This window comes from Liolophura sinensis, chromosome 8 (genome assembly GCF_032854445.1).
Source record: "Liolophura sinensis isolate JHLJ2023 chromosome 8, CUHK_Ljap_v2, whole genome shotgun sequence".
In the NCBI taxonomy this organism is placed as follows: domain Eukaryota; kingdom Metazoa; phylum Mollusca; class Polyplacophora; order Chitonida; family Chitonidae; genus Liolophura; species Liolophura sinensis.
In genome coordinates, this window is record NC_088302.1 from 29,223,608 (window position 1) to 29,237,459 (window position 13,852).

The window sequence follows — 13,852 nt, forward strand, 5'->3', positions numbered from 1 at the left end:
TCCAATAACTACAGTCATCCTGTGACAGAATCAGCATGTTCCAAGTCTAAGCACGTCGTCAATCTTAATTCTCAGTTTCAAATATGAATGTGTGAGAATAATCACTGTTTCAACAGTGTATGAGTACAAATATGGACATAAACAATGTGTTTCTTTTTTTTGCAGCTGATTTGTGAAAATATAACACTGCATGGTGTATGAATGTGATATGACAAAGGAACACTTAATCATGTGTTATGAACATTAACAACTGACTGCAATAAACGTGTGCAAAAGTGAAAAAGTAATACAGTGTAAATGTATGTACATATAACAAACACATTGGCGGTTAGAAGAAAAATATAAAATGATTTACAAGTGCACACTGATGTATTTACTTATTTGGAAATGTGAGGTTTCTATTAAAGATCTGATTATTACATGGTCATGTGGCTCTGTGAGTGAATCTTTTTGGTTGGAAAGTCGACTGACCATCGAGAAAGGGCAAAATGGGTTGATAATGTTTAGATCTTTTTTTTTTTTCCTTTATTTGTGTTTTATGCAGTAGTCAAGAATATTTCACTTATATGACGGCTGCCAGCATCATGGTGGGTGGAAACCTGGCAAAGCACGGTGGAAACCCACGACCGTCCGCAGGTTGCTGGCAGACCTTCCCACGTACGTCCGGAGAGGAAGCCAGCATGCACACAGATGTATCACAGCTGTGCTATACATGTATGATCATATGAATCCCACTTGGCTTTTATTTTAAGTGTGAAATACAATGATACAGGCATCACTCTGTGAAATACCAACTGATATACATATATATATATATATATATATATATATATATATATATAATCAGTTGGTATATATACATGTATTTATGTACCAGTGCGGACAACAGGGAGGTGAGTGTTACCTGTTACCTAAACTGAAAGGATTACTTCAATGGAAATAATTAGGTGTAGATCACAGCTAGTGACATCTCTGAGTGGTTGACAACACATGTATGTATGGTTCAGATGTTATGTGGTACTTAACATGTATATATATGCTTCACATGTTATGTGGTACTTAACATGTATATATGCTTCAGATGTTATGTGGTACTTAACATGTATGTAGGCTTGGGATTTTATGTGGTACTTAACATGTATGTAGGCTTGGGATTTTATGTGGTACTTAACATGTATTTAGGCTTGGGATTTTATGTGGTACTTAACATGTATGTAGCTTGGGATTTTATGTGGTACTTAACATGTATGTAGGCTTGGGATTTTATGTGGTACTTAACATTTTTTTTAGTCCTACAACAGTGAGAAACATTTGGCCTGTGAACATATATGTGTCTTCTTGTGGCAGGTTCATACCACCAAAGTGCTGCCGCCATTGATGAATCATACCGAAGACACCAGGCATGACAACCACACTTAGGCACATAACACTGACACCTAGCCAACCAGTCATGTTTCCTTGCTCAACCCTCCCAGTGCTAAGCATCCGATGAGGTAGTAACAAGTACCATTTGTGAAGTCTTTGGTATGACCCTACCCCGGTTTGATCTCAGGTCTCCTGACTTCAGGCAGATGCTCTAACCACTTGGCCACTGTAGGTTTTTAGTTTACAATATGATATGTACATGTATGCAAGTTGCAATGTTGTACAATACAGTGAAATATATATGTGACAGGACAGGAATTAACATTAGAGTCTAAAATGCTATGAGACGTGTGGCTTAGTAGAATTAGTTTGCATTAGTGTGCAATATGAAGAGACATGCTGCTGGCATTAGTTCAAAGTAATACGAGACTATACAGCTGGCATCATAAGACACTTGTCGATGAAGTCACCATTAGTGTCATGTATAGTGAAATATGTGACTCACAGTACAGTTGAAATAAAAGTGAGCATTACTGTAATTCTTCAACCTTTTTCGCATGTTTGCAAGGCGTTTATTTAAGCATATTCTGAAGGCATCATTCTCTGTTGACTGATAATATTATACTTTCTGTGAAGCCGTGGCCAACCCAACCAATGTAGTTTTGTCTCCAAACTGAAAATGTGCAAAAATTGCACTGAAAGTTGCTCTTTCATATGTGAAAAGGTTGAGGAATCATTTTACTGTTACAATCAGCACACAAAAAACTGCACATATTTTACACAGTAAATGTCATATCCTGTACACAGTAAATGTCATATCCTGTACACAGTAAATGTCATATCCTGTACACATGTACATCAGGAATACATGAGACCTTGAAACATGCCCGAAAATATATGCAACATACATTTAGTTACAGGTGGAACGATTAGACTGTTACATCCACAAAAATCAGACAAATAACACACTCATAGCCACAAAAGCTACATGTATAGTGATAGAGACAAAACTACCTTAGCAAAACATCAACATTATGTTAATCAGTAATGATCTACATGGACTGCTGATAAAATTCCGGCTTTTCTGCCTTACGGTAGAAGTATGTTTAAAACTTATGCCTTTGATTAGAAAAAGCATCCTGTAAATTTATGATGTTACAAAATAAATAAATAAATAAATAAATTTTTACAAACAAGCTTCCGTCAGAAAACGCACACATATTTCACTGAAACCAACGTTCAACCTACAACAACTAGAAAGAGAAATAATCTACTGAGCAAAACAAGCAGTTTATACCTTCATCACCTGGTTTGGAAAAGCACAGAAGACAACATTTAGTATTAAATTTTGCGTCCTAAAATTTAATATTTGTATTACTATATACAACATTATAATGGCAAGGGGCTCATGAACTCCAAAATGGATGTTAGAAAGTTTCAGACATGAACACTCAACAGGGTTTTAACTTACACATGAAGACATTACTGGCTAATAATTCCAGGCACTTCAAATGTGTTTTCATTATTTTGAACCTTTTGGGGCAATTTATACAAGTAGATCTCATGTCATATACATGTATTTGGTCAATTTTGTGATAATGCCAAAAACTTAACTGTTACTGTTGTATAATAATCCAGACATTTCACATGTACACATACATGTACACATAAATGTACACACATGTGTACACACACATGCACACATTCATGTACACACACATGTACACATACATGTTCACATACATGTACATATGGAAACAATCCAGCAAAGTTTACACTAAGTTTTTGAACTACATATGTGCATATGTAGTGAATCAAATTTGCCCCAAGTTTCATTAATTCCAATTCCACGTGTGCTACATTTAAACTGTATCTTCTTACAGCAACAACATGTATTTGATATTACTGGAGCAAACCCTAACAACTTAGCAAATATTTATCTATCTGACTGTTATTCTAGGGCACACTTAAGAAGCAATTTTATGGGTGGAGGAAACCTTTGCTGACAATCTTTCCCAGTTTTAGCTAATACACTTTCGAACAAGTGGGACCTGGGCCCTGGAGATGTTGGAACTGATATCCACAGTCTAAACTGCATATTTTGTGACACATGAAACAAATGGTTTTAAATATTAACTGTAATTATACCAGACTAACACAAAAGGTGTCTTGTCATTATTTGTCTACTTACCAGGTCACTGACCAATGGAATGGACTTCCGTCTTGGTTTGATCTCAGGCATGCTGTCTATACTGGTATAAAAAGGGTTGTGTTCCGGAGGTCTGTCCAAAAATCAGATGCAATATATTAGTTTAAAACAATACATATAATATAAGTATAAGACAACAGATACACTTAACAAGTGGATAATTAAAGCAGAAAACAACAGATATAATATAAGTATAAAACAACAGATACAATATAAGTATAAAACAACAGATACACTTAACAACAAGTGAATAATTAAAGCAGGAAATAACAGATACAATATAAGTATAAAACAACAGATACAATATAAGATACATTAAGAAACAGGCACATTAAACCATTAAAACTTAATTACACGCATAAATTAAATACAGATACAGCGCCTGTAAATCAATGTTGACTCTTAAATTATACAGCTTTGTTTTGGTGTTTCATTAGCTGCCTTTAAGAACATGACAATAAAAATACAGAATTTAGATCCTGGAATGGAAGAAACTAAGCAGATTGTCGAACCCACCATGCAATGCAAGAGCTTGGAAGCTGACATATAACTCACCATGTATCTACAAATTCCGAAATGGCACCAGATGTATGCACAGTTATATCCCCAGGGCTGTCTAAAGTATGCGCAATAATGCATAGCTTGGCACTATTTTTGTTTAAATATTGACTGATTAGCAAGACACTGAGTTTTCCAAATTAACACCTTTCTCAGAGGGTATATGCCACAGATGTGTATTACTGGATGTCTTCAGACAAGAGGAACAGCTGTTCGTCTGTTTTTCTATTCAGTACTCAAACCTAGCAGCAAAGCACAAAATTTAAACGATCAGGTACATCTTGAGAATTGCTCCTGTTTTTAATTAAGCCTTCTAATAGATGTTTTAGACAACTGTGTGATATTCAACAATGTAGCAAGACATCTCCAGATAATGCAAGTCTCCGTATCTAACTAAATTATGAGAAATTTGGCGCAATTGAAATTTAAGTTCAGGTGAGATCAACACTTGCATTTCAAAATGCCCATGCCTGAAGAGAATATAAAAAAATATAAAAGCACATACATGTACAATTAGGCTGTATGGAGCAGAAATGTACATGTTTTTTTTTTTTTTGCTTTATGATTCAATTTAAAACTACTTTTATCAATTTGTACCTACCTTTAGGTATTAGTAAAAATATACCTTGCACATGCAATGTTAAAAAATGTTCAACACTAGGAAACTGCTGCCAGTGGGTGATTACAAGCTTGCTTAGATCAACTAAAACCAGAGTCCTATCAGAAGCTCCCAGTTGTTGCTGGTTGTTCCAAGTTTCTTCCACTCAACAAAAACTTGCAATGTCGATCTAAAACCGACTTAATATATAGATGAAGACCACATATCCCGCAATGTCATGTCACCATCTGGCAATTAATTTAGCCCATAAAACGCAGCTGTTCGTCTGTATGGATATCAGACTCTCTGGCCATTAAATACACATTTTCAAAAAGGGGAAGAAATTAAGGCAAATATTATCATGTTCAGGACAACGAATATGTTTCATGCCCAGACATTAAAACCTCATCAACAAAGTTTTAGGGACAGTCTTTAAGGTAAAGGACAATACCAGTGTGTTGTTATTTGATATTCAAACACCTGGCCATAAAACACCCACTGAGCAACCCACTCAGAAAACAAGCAGTAATTTAGATGTTCTTAATTATGGCTTTTGCAGCTATAACTTAAATGCATTTTTCAGGGGGATTTGCTGTAGACACATCATAACGTCATAATTTGCCCACTAAAGGCAAAAATGTACAACGCAAATCCACAGTTTTGATGTTACGTTATTTTGCTCAGTCTATGATCAAATGCCTTATGTGCACATGTACTTATTACACATTTTATTGCTGCTTTTCTGACTAGCTTTAGATAATGAAAATGAAACACATGCAATTATGTATTTTGTAACTATACTCTCCATTTTCATAGATATTTAATTGTACATGAGCAAAATATTTAAGACAAAAAATATGAGTTATGGAACATTAAAAACTAAATTCATCAATCTTCTATGAAAAATGCATCACAAATCAACTCAAATGACAGCTTTTCTGTCAAATTTACAGAACATGAATGTGAAATATGTGCAAAGTATTTTTTGACCTTACCCTGAATTTCATGGATATATAAATGCACATGTGCAAATACTTAAGACAACAAATGAAAAATGCATCATAAGTGAAACGAAATGATGGACAAATGATGTTAGGCACTGATACATGTATATGCATATATATAATTATATGTCTGCATGTCAAGCTGTGACTGTGCATGTTGAAGGGACAGTACAAGACAAAATGAAAACAACAGTAAACAGTTGTGCCTGAATCAAAATATCTGTGCAAAAAAAAAAACAAGAAATAACAAAAAAACAAAACAAAAACAAGGATGATGTTTTAATACAATCTGAAACAAGTGAAGATCTAGAGCGAAATAATGACTATCAAGTATGACGTCTTGGAAAATTGTGGGAGCGGCCATTATATCAGTGCTTGGGTAATTACTGAAGAGCTCAATCTCTGTAAATGCTGCAGGTATAAAATCAAATTTTTTCAGCCCGTTCAGAAAAGTGAAAACTGATGCAATATGAATGCCCCCCCCCCCCCACCCCCCACCCCCACCCCCAAAAAACATTGTGATCTACATTAGGCTGTCTTGTATACATAGGCTTATTGCTGGTTTTACTGGTCATGAAGACAACAAAAAGCAAACAGTATTTAACTCACCCTCCATTGGCATGGTACGACCAAGAGTATTTATTGTCCCTGTACCCATCATCAGGTAAATCTCCTAAAACGTCCCCATTTTCCATAATCGAGCCATCCTGAAATGAGAAGAGCAAACTTAGGTAAACACTTGCTGAGTAATGAATAGTCAAATCATGGCCAGAATTCTGTGTCAAAGTTTCACCAGCAGTGTACCATGATGTAAAACTAAGTGACTGAAAACAAAGCCTATAATATTAGGACATATAATCCATGCAGTATAATATGAAGGCCCTACAGGTTCATTGTGATCACAAAATGTTGGGAGTCATCACACAGGGCTTAAAATTGTACAATGTACTTTTGCATTTTTCTATACAGCTGGGGCCTCTGTGGCTCAACTGGCGCAGGGTAATGACCCAGGAGTCTATCACCAATGCAGTTGCTGTGAGTTCAAGTCAGCTCATGCCGGCTTTCTCTCTGGCCATACGTAGGAAGGCCTGCAGCAACCTGCGGATAGTTGTGGGTTTCCCCTGAGCTGGCCGCCGTCGCATAAGTGAAATATTCTTGAGTACAGTGTAAAACACCAATCAAATAAATAAATTAATTAAACAGAGCTGTCCTTTTCTTAAGGTCTGATGAGTTATGGCTATTCATTTAGAGTTAAGGGCCTTGCATTGGTTTGGCCACTGCCTGCCCAAAAAAAAATTCCTCTTGAAACAAAACAAAACAAATACCCAAGTTTTGATTTAAAAATATAAATAGACATGCATGCATGTCAAACAGCATGTTAGGTGAGCATATGTACATGTGGGATTATACTGTGCAGGTTTCAGTATATACTGTATTCAATACTTGTTGGCCATTACAGCTAATCACTGTCTACTACACAACAATACTATCGCTGATCATTCATGTGATATGAAGTGAAGGAGGTATTGTCTGTTTGGGCAGTGAGTCCGTTCATATTCCAGCACACAAGTTATTATGTAGCATGTACTACAATTATATACATGGCAACCAGAGGGGATTATGTTATCTTCAGGATACAGCAATACCCAGACTTTACAACAATGGACTAGTCTGTGACGAATTGATCAGTAATCCATTGATCACTTGATCCCTAGACAGGGTTCGTACAGGTATATGAAAAATGAAATTTATGTTTAAACATACCACGGTGCAAATTATCGACTATATTTTAAGTCTGAATTATAGATGCTTTAATTTGCATGCATGTATATTGAATAGTACACTTGCTTTTGCAAGAAATATCTGCCCCTCACCTCTGTAATGCGACACATTCTTTGACCCGGCCTTGGCTCAGTAAAAAAAAAGAACACCATGCATATACCATTACGCAGGGCTTCCTTTGGGACAGTCACTTTAGCCACTCATCAGATTTTGTAGTAAATACTATTTTTCTTTAGCCATACTTCCTTAGCGGCCATGACTCTTGTAGGTCTACTTCTGTAATTCATTTATCTGCCTTGGTGTAGCTGCTAGAATCAGTTTGGTCTCTTCCAGCTATATCTGGAGTTTATCAAACGTTACATTTAGAACAATTGCCCTCAAAATAATGGACCAATGCCTGGCAGCATGTTTGTTGGAAAAACAATACCATGGTTAAAATATAAGGAAAGTAACAGACGGATGACTTAATTACAAAGTATTATGAAAGTAAATGCACATCTCTGCTTTGGCTCTTTGTACTGCTTTCCTGAAGAAAGTACAGGAAAAACTATAAACCAAAATGGCTTACACAGTTTTTGTGAAAGTAGTTATGTAAGCCCTGTTTTTTTTTTTTTTTTTAAACTTGTGGAATGATTTTATCTCTGAAGCAGTAATACTTGTTAACTGAATACAAATTATGACCACACTTACAGATCTGAACTTGGTCCATGTACTAATTTTGGCTTAGTTAATATCTCTACTGAAATATATATACATATACTGTGATTTACACACATGGCTTGTGGGTATCAGGGTTTTCATTTAGAACTAGAGAAGGAGGTCAGAGTTCAAAAGCAGGCAGCTGAATTGAAAATAATTATGTCACAATTACTATTGATTTAAATAGTAAGAATATTCACAGTAGGCGACTATGGGGACGGCAGTAGACAGCTGTCTGCAGCCTGCTACGGGGATGGCATTAGACAGCTGTCTGCAGCCTGCTATGGGGACGGCAGTAGACAGCTGTCTGCAGCCTGCTATGGGGACGGCAGTAGACAGCTGTCTGCAGCCTGCTATGGGGACGGCAGTAGACAGCTGTCTGCAGCCTGCTACGGGGACGGCAGTAGACAGCTGTCTGCAGCCTGCTACGGGGACGGCAGTAGACAGCTGTCTGCAGCCTGCTACTTGCCCTTTTTGAATACTCTGGGGTATATAGAGAAACAGTGTAGTACCTTACATTAACACACTATCACTGAACTTCAAAAATGCAATTTACATCGTCAGTTCTTCATAAGTGGCTTTGCCTTATCCGTTAAAAGCCTCAACGGTAACATAACTTTTGACGGAACTTATGTGACTCTGACAGAGAAGAGCGGCAGGCCAGAACAGAGATATGATTTCACCTGTTTTAGGTCAACAAATGTTTTTCCAAAAGGTAAACTGTAAGAACAGCTTAGTACATGTGACCTACATTTACTCCCAGTATCCAATCAATATATTGATCTTCGGACAGATTTCAAGTTGCATAACTCCGAAAATACAAAGAGACACACATACTGTGATTTATAATATATCAGACAAGGTTGACTACAGATTTACTATCAGTATAGTGGCACGTTCATACACATGAGCAGGTTTTATATACTGATCAATTTCATTGCTGTAATCAAGAATTTTTAATCTATATGATTACAGTCAAGTTTATAGGTGGGTCAAAACTGGAGCGTCAAAAACAAACAAACCTGTTGATTGACTGATTTAAAGTCAAAGCATGGTGTACATATGCCAGTGAGACCTGGATTTGAGCCTGCATCTTTAATCCGAGGCGGGTGTATTATTGGAAGGCAAAAAACAATGCTTTAATTAGCTAAATGAACTGACGATGACGGCCATGGTGGAAGTGCAAAATGTTGGAAATAGCAAGACCTTCGATCACATCCACCTTCATGTGACTGTAGTATCATGGCTACTTAAGGCGATTCTAATTCATTCAAAACCAATGGGTTTAAAAGGGGTCTGCTAGCTGTGAAGTGCAACTGTTTCTGAGCTAATGATGCACATTTTTGGTTGAAAAAGGCTGTGGGTCAGCAAAATGGTAAAAGAATAGAACACCACCACTTTTTGTCCCGCGTATCTGACATGAAAAATCACGTTTTTTTTTTTTTTTTTATGGAAAAGATTGATGCATTATAGGGACACGCTAAGGAGGAAAGGAGGCTCTCTTGGGGCATTTCATGCTTGAATTTACAACTTTATCTAATACACCCCCTTTAGACCAAAAAAAAGCCTGGATTTATATGTTACAACCATTTTTTATAATCATGGCCTGGCTGAGTCCCTGAAAATGCAACCATTTTGTATCTTGCAGCTAAAGATTGTGAAGACACAATGCTACCACTTTAATGTGAAAAAAAAAACAACATAATTTGACTGGTATTTTATGAACTAATATTGTGTTAATTCACAATAAAGATGCTCTAGGCAGGTTTCCGTACCCAAATAGAAGAAAGCCTTATGGAAATGCTAAAACAGACAGCCTCAGTACGCCCTAAAACTTAAATAACTTTGTTAAATCGGCAACAATTTTTACCATCTCAAAAATGCCCTAAATCAAACCAGCTATAAAATCGTCATACCTACATTACCTTGTACCATGTCTAAGTAACTGTATGTACATGGCATTTGTGATATTTTGTTGTTTGTGACATGCTGAATATAAATTTGAAGCCTTTGTTAGCTGTCCCCATGGTAAACTGCTACATGGTTATAGCTCCTGGTCTGTCTATCCACAGTTATTAATAATTAACTTAATGACAATCATGAGATTTGCTCTGGAACAATCTGATAATGTTTTATCCTATCTCATCATGCTAACCCTTGTATGACACACTTCCTGGACTGGTGAAACAAATCAATAGCTTTCCATGCTTTACATGATCATCCTGAAATCCAGGCCAACTTTCCAGTCAAATTCAGCCAAGACAACATTCAAAGTTTACAGGACACATGAAAAGGAACAATAAAACAAGATTATGTTTATGTTGCCTATGACAAATATGCCCCAGTAATTCTGTTAAAAAAAATTCACTTCGGTGGTAATTTTATACCCGTTAATTACCCTTCTATATTATGCATATTTTCCGTCAACAGTCAGATTTTTTCTGAAATTACATCATCTTTGATCTTGCTCTGAACTCGAGGAACAGTCCCCAAGTGCCCCGAGCCCTGTAAACCGTGTTACTGCAGTGTGGGCAAGGTGACATGTACAGGAATAGCCGTGCATGGCTTCTTCGGGCCCGCGTAGTGCCCCCTCCGCCCGCCCCCATTCGGCCTGTTCCTCACACCCTCACTTGGCAGGACCTATTCAACCTATCCCCCACTGAGTTCTTTTTAAACACGGATCATCGCTGATGTCACAGATGCAAGCTAATTAAGTTCCGGACTGACTGCTGGGGCCTTAACAAAATTGTACTTTGAAGCCATTTTTATGCCCCAAAGTGAGAATTGAAAGATTTTTGTGTACTCTTATATGTTATTGCACATGATAATCTGCATATTAAGAAATAAAACCAAAGTGTTTCATATATCCTGTAATATTTAAAATTAAGAACTTTCATACAATGACAGTCATAGCACAATTAACACATTACACACAAAGTCAAAATATGTGCTCACTTATAGAATTATATATTCTACATCACCAAATGTGTTCAGCCAAGAATGAACAAGGAAATGTCAATGCATGCAAATGCAAAGTTCAAATAAGTGAAGGTCAAAAAAGTGAAGGTCATGGTTTTTGAATACAAATAAAATAGAGCAGAGACATCTCCCTGAGGAAAATCTTGAAATGTGCTGTAGAAAAGTTTAAAAGACCATGAAACATTCTATACGGTCAGATCAGCCTAAGGGCAATGTTACAACCTATTCCTGGGTCAACTGGGCATGCTCAACTCCCCAACGTTGTCCATCTTATTATACAGGTGGAACAATTAACCCACGAAAGGAATACATCCTCCGTATCAGTCCTCGAACCACAGGTATAAGGACAATTGTCAAAATTCACATGAAAGCTGTCAGCAGTGGAAATAAGGTATTAATTGGGCTACATGTTGCTCAACAAATTAAGACAAATTAAGAACAAAATGCAAACTACACTGTACGTGATTTTCTGCATGTGTGTACTTAATGTAGTTCACAGAATCAAATGTATCAAGTGAAACTGAGCTGGGCCGGTAATGACGCAGGTATGATCACATCATCACATAATTAAATAATCGTGAAACAGATGGGGTGCAGGATGAAGATCATATTATCTATATATCCATCGTAAATGGAATTTCACTATATATTTCTGTGATACTATGAAAAACATAATTATTATTATATATATATTTCTGTAGTTTTAGGGATTCATTCCAGGCTAATTTACTCTTCTGGTTTACATGTACCAGAGAAATGCTTTGATGTTCACAGATAACATCATATCCCAGGGGGACAGTCATATAGCATATGCATATCTAACCTAGCTGCACATGCCTGAATACAAGTGTTTGCATGATGTTCACAGGTAGTGATACAAAAGCAATAATCAATATTAACAGTAAAACATTTTTGAAGCAACTTCCATATTTAAAAGTTTTGTCAGTTGCACTCATTAACTTTGATGCTGAAACTTAAATTTGTCATCCTACTTTCCAAACATCCTACCTCAGGACATATTTCTTAGATCCTTGGAACTATTAGAATCAGGGACAATAAGTCAAGGGGGATATTTCAGGTCAAACACAATAAAGTTTGATCAGGTTAAACAAAGTAATATTTGATCAGGTCAAACACAGTAAAGTTTGATGAGGTCAAACACAATAAAGTTTCATCAATCGCTTTTCTCCTGAATATGCATACTGTGAACTTAAAATTTCAACCAATAAGGGACAAGCCTAGTTACACTAGTCTTACATAAACATGTAAAAACTAAAAAAACACAACACCACCAGTTAAGAAGGCTACTTCTTGACCATGATAGCCATGACACTCCCTCTGGCTTGAAAAAATTTCCATCTGCTCAGCTAGATGAAGATTAATTTGGTCTCTGTAGTACATAGGCTCAGACGTGTGTGCCATGTACAAAACCAGAAGGAAAATAATACACTGTGAATCTAGGTGAAGCCACGATATTTACAGTTAATCTTCTAACCAATTTGCCTACACATACATCAACATTAACATCAGCTGCCTCACTATCCGCACAATAACTACAAACTCCAGCTGCGAACTATGTGGCTTCGATCGTCATAAAAACAGGTATCCCCCTAGTGGGTTCATATCATGCAATCATTTTCTGAACATGTCTGTATAATGAGGTCTTGGATCCTACCTTCAGCCAACATCCTCGAAACAACATCCAGACTTGCTGTTATAACACGTTTACAGACCTTCAGATGGTCTTAAGGTTGTTTTTAAAACCAATGTATGATATCAAAATGTTAAAAAAGCATCCATAAATTGTTTTTTTTTTTTTGTTTTTGTCTTGTGGTGGCCGTTAATCAGTTGACAATCAGAGTTTATTTTTATGACATGCTTTTAACTAAGTTCAGAAATTTCCAATAATATATGCATCAAAATAATAAAAGTAATTATGACCTTTTTTTTTAACAAAATCTACATTTTTATTTAACAGTCATTAAAAGTGAAAACACTGATCACTATATCCAGAAAATAACACTTGCTCTCAATGGAGAGGTCAAAGTTAAACATATGCTAAAAAGCAAGATACATTATTATGCAATGCCATTATTAATAATTCAGGTCCATAACCATACAAGATGAAGAAGAGATGCCTGATATTTTTAAAACACATTTGATCCCCATCATGTTTAAAGCAGAGTACCGTTTTAAATTCTACAAGTTTCAATTAGCCCCAAAGCATGCAACACTTTTAACAAAAAAAAAAAAAAGATACATAAAATGAGAAATGATTTCCAAAAAAATTCAAAGCAGATGAGTTTTCCTTCTGATACGGTGATTTTTTTGAAGGAGTAAATTAAAGCAGATTAAACTGCGGTGAAAGAATGTCAATTATCCTGATATGAAACCTCATTTATATTTGTTTATTATATTTAATAAACAAACAAATGATAATCTCTGAAGCCCAATATTGTTATTGGAGTTGATTAACAAAGAATTATCGGATAACCTAAACTCCCTGTTAAGAGACATGAAAACTGCTCTGACCTTGACAAAAGATATTAGAGATCAATTTTCGCATGTGATTATTAAAGGCCGCGGTATCAATGATCAGTTCTCCAAACAACAGAGATCTATAAGCTATGGTTCTAAAGATTTATCTCACCAACACCA

The 13,852-nt window shown here is 36.2% G+C and overlaps 1 protein-coding gene across 1 annotated transcript in view; it reads right to left on the reverse strand.

The window, feature by feature from the left end:
• The window catches only part of LOC135473391 (protein unc-13 homolog B-like), a 185,759-nt gene that overhangs the window by 54,084 nt on the left and 117,823 nt on the right, over positions 1–13,852 (reverse strand). Inside the window, 3 exon segments of the mRNA XM_064753241.1 lie at positions 1,977–1,993; positions 3,553–3,647; positions 6,344–6,441. Coding sequence (XP_064609311.1) covers positions 1,977–1,993; positions 3,553–3,647; positions 6,344–6,441 — 210 coding nt within the window.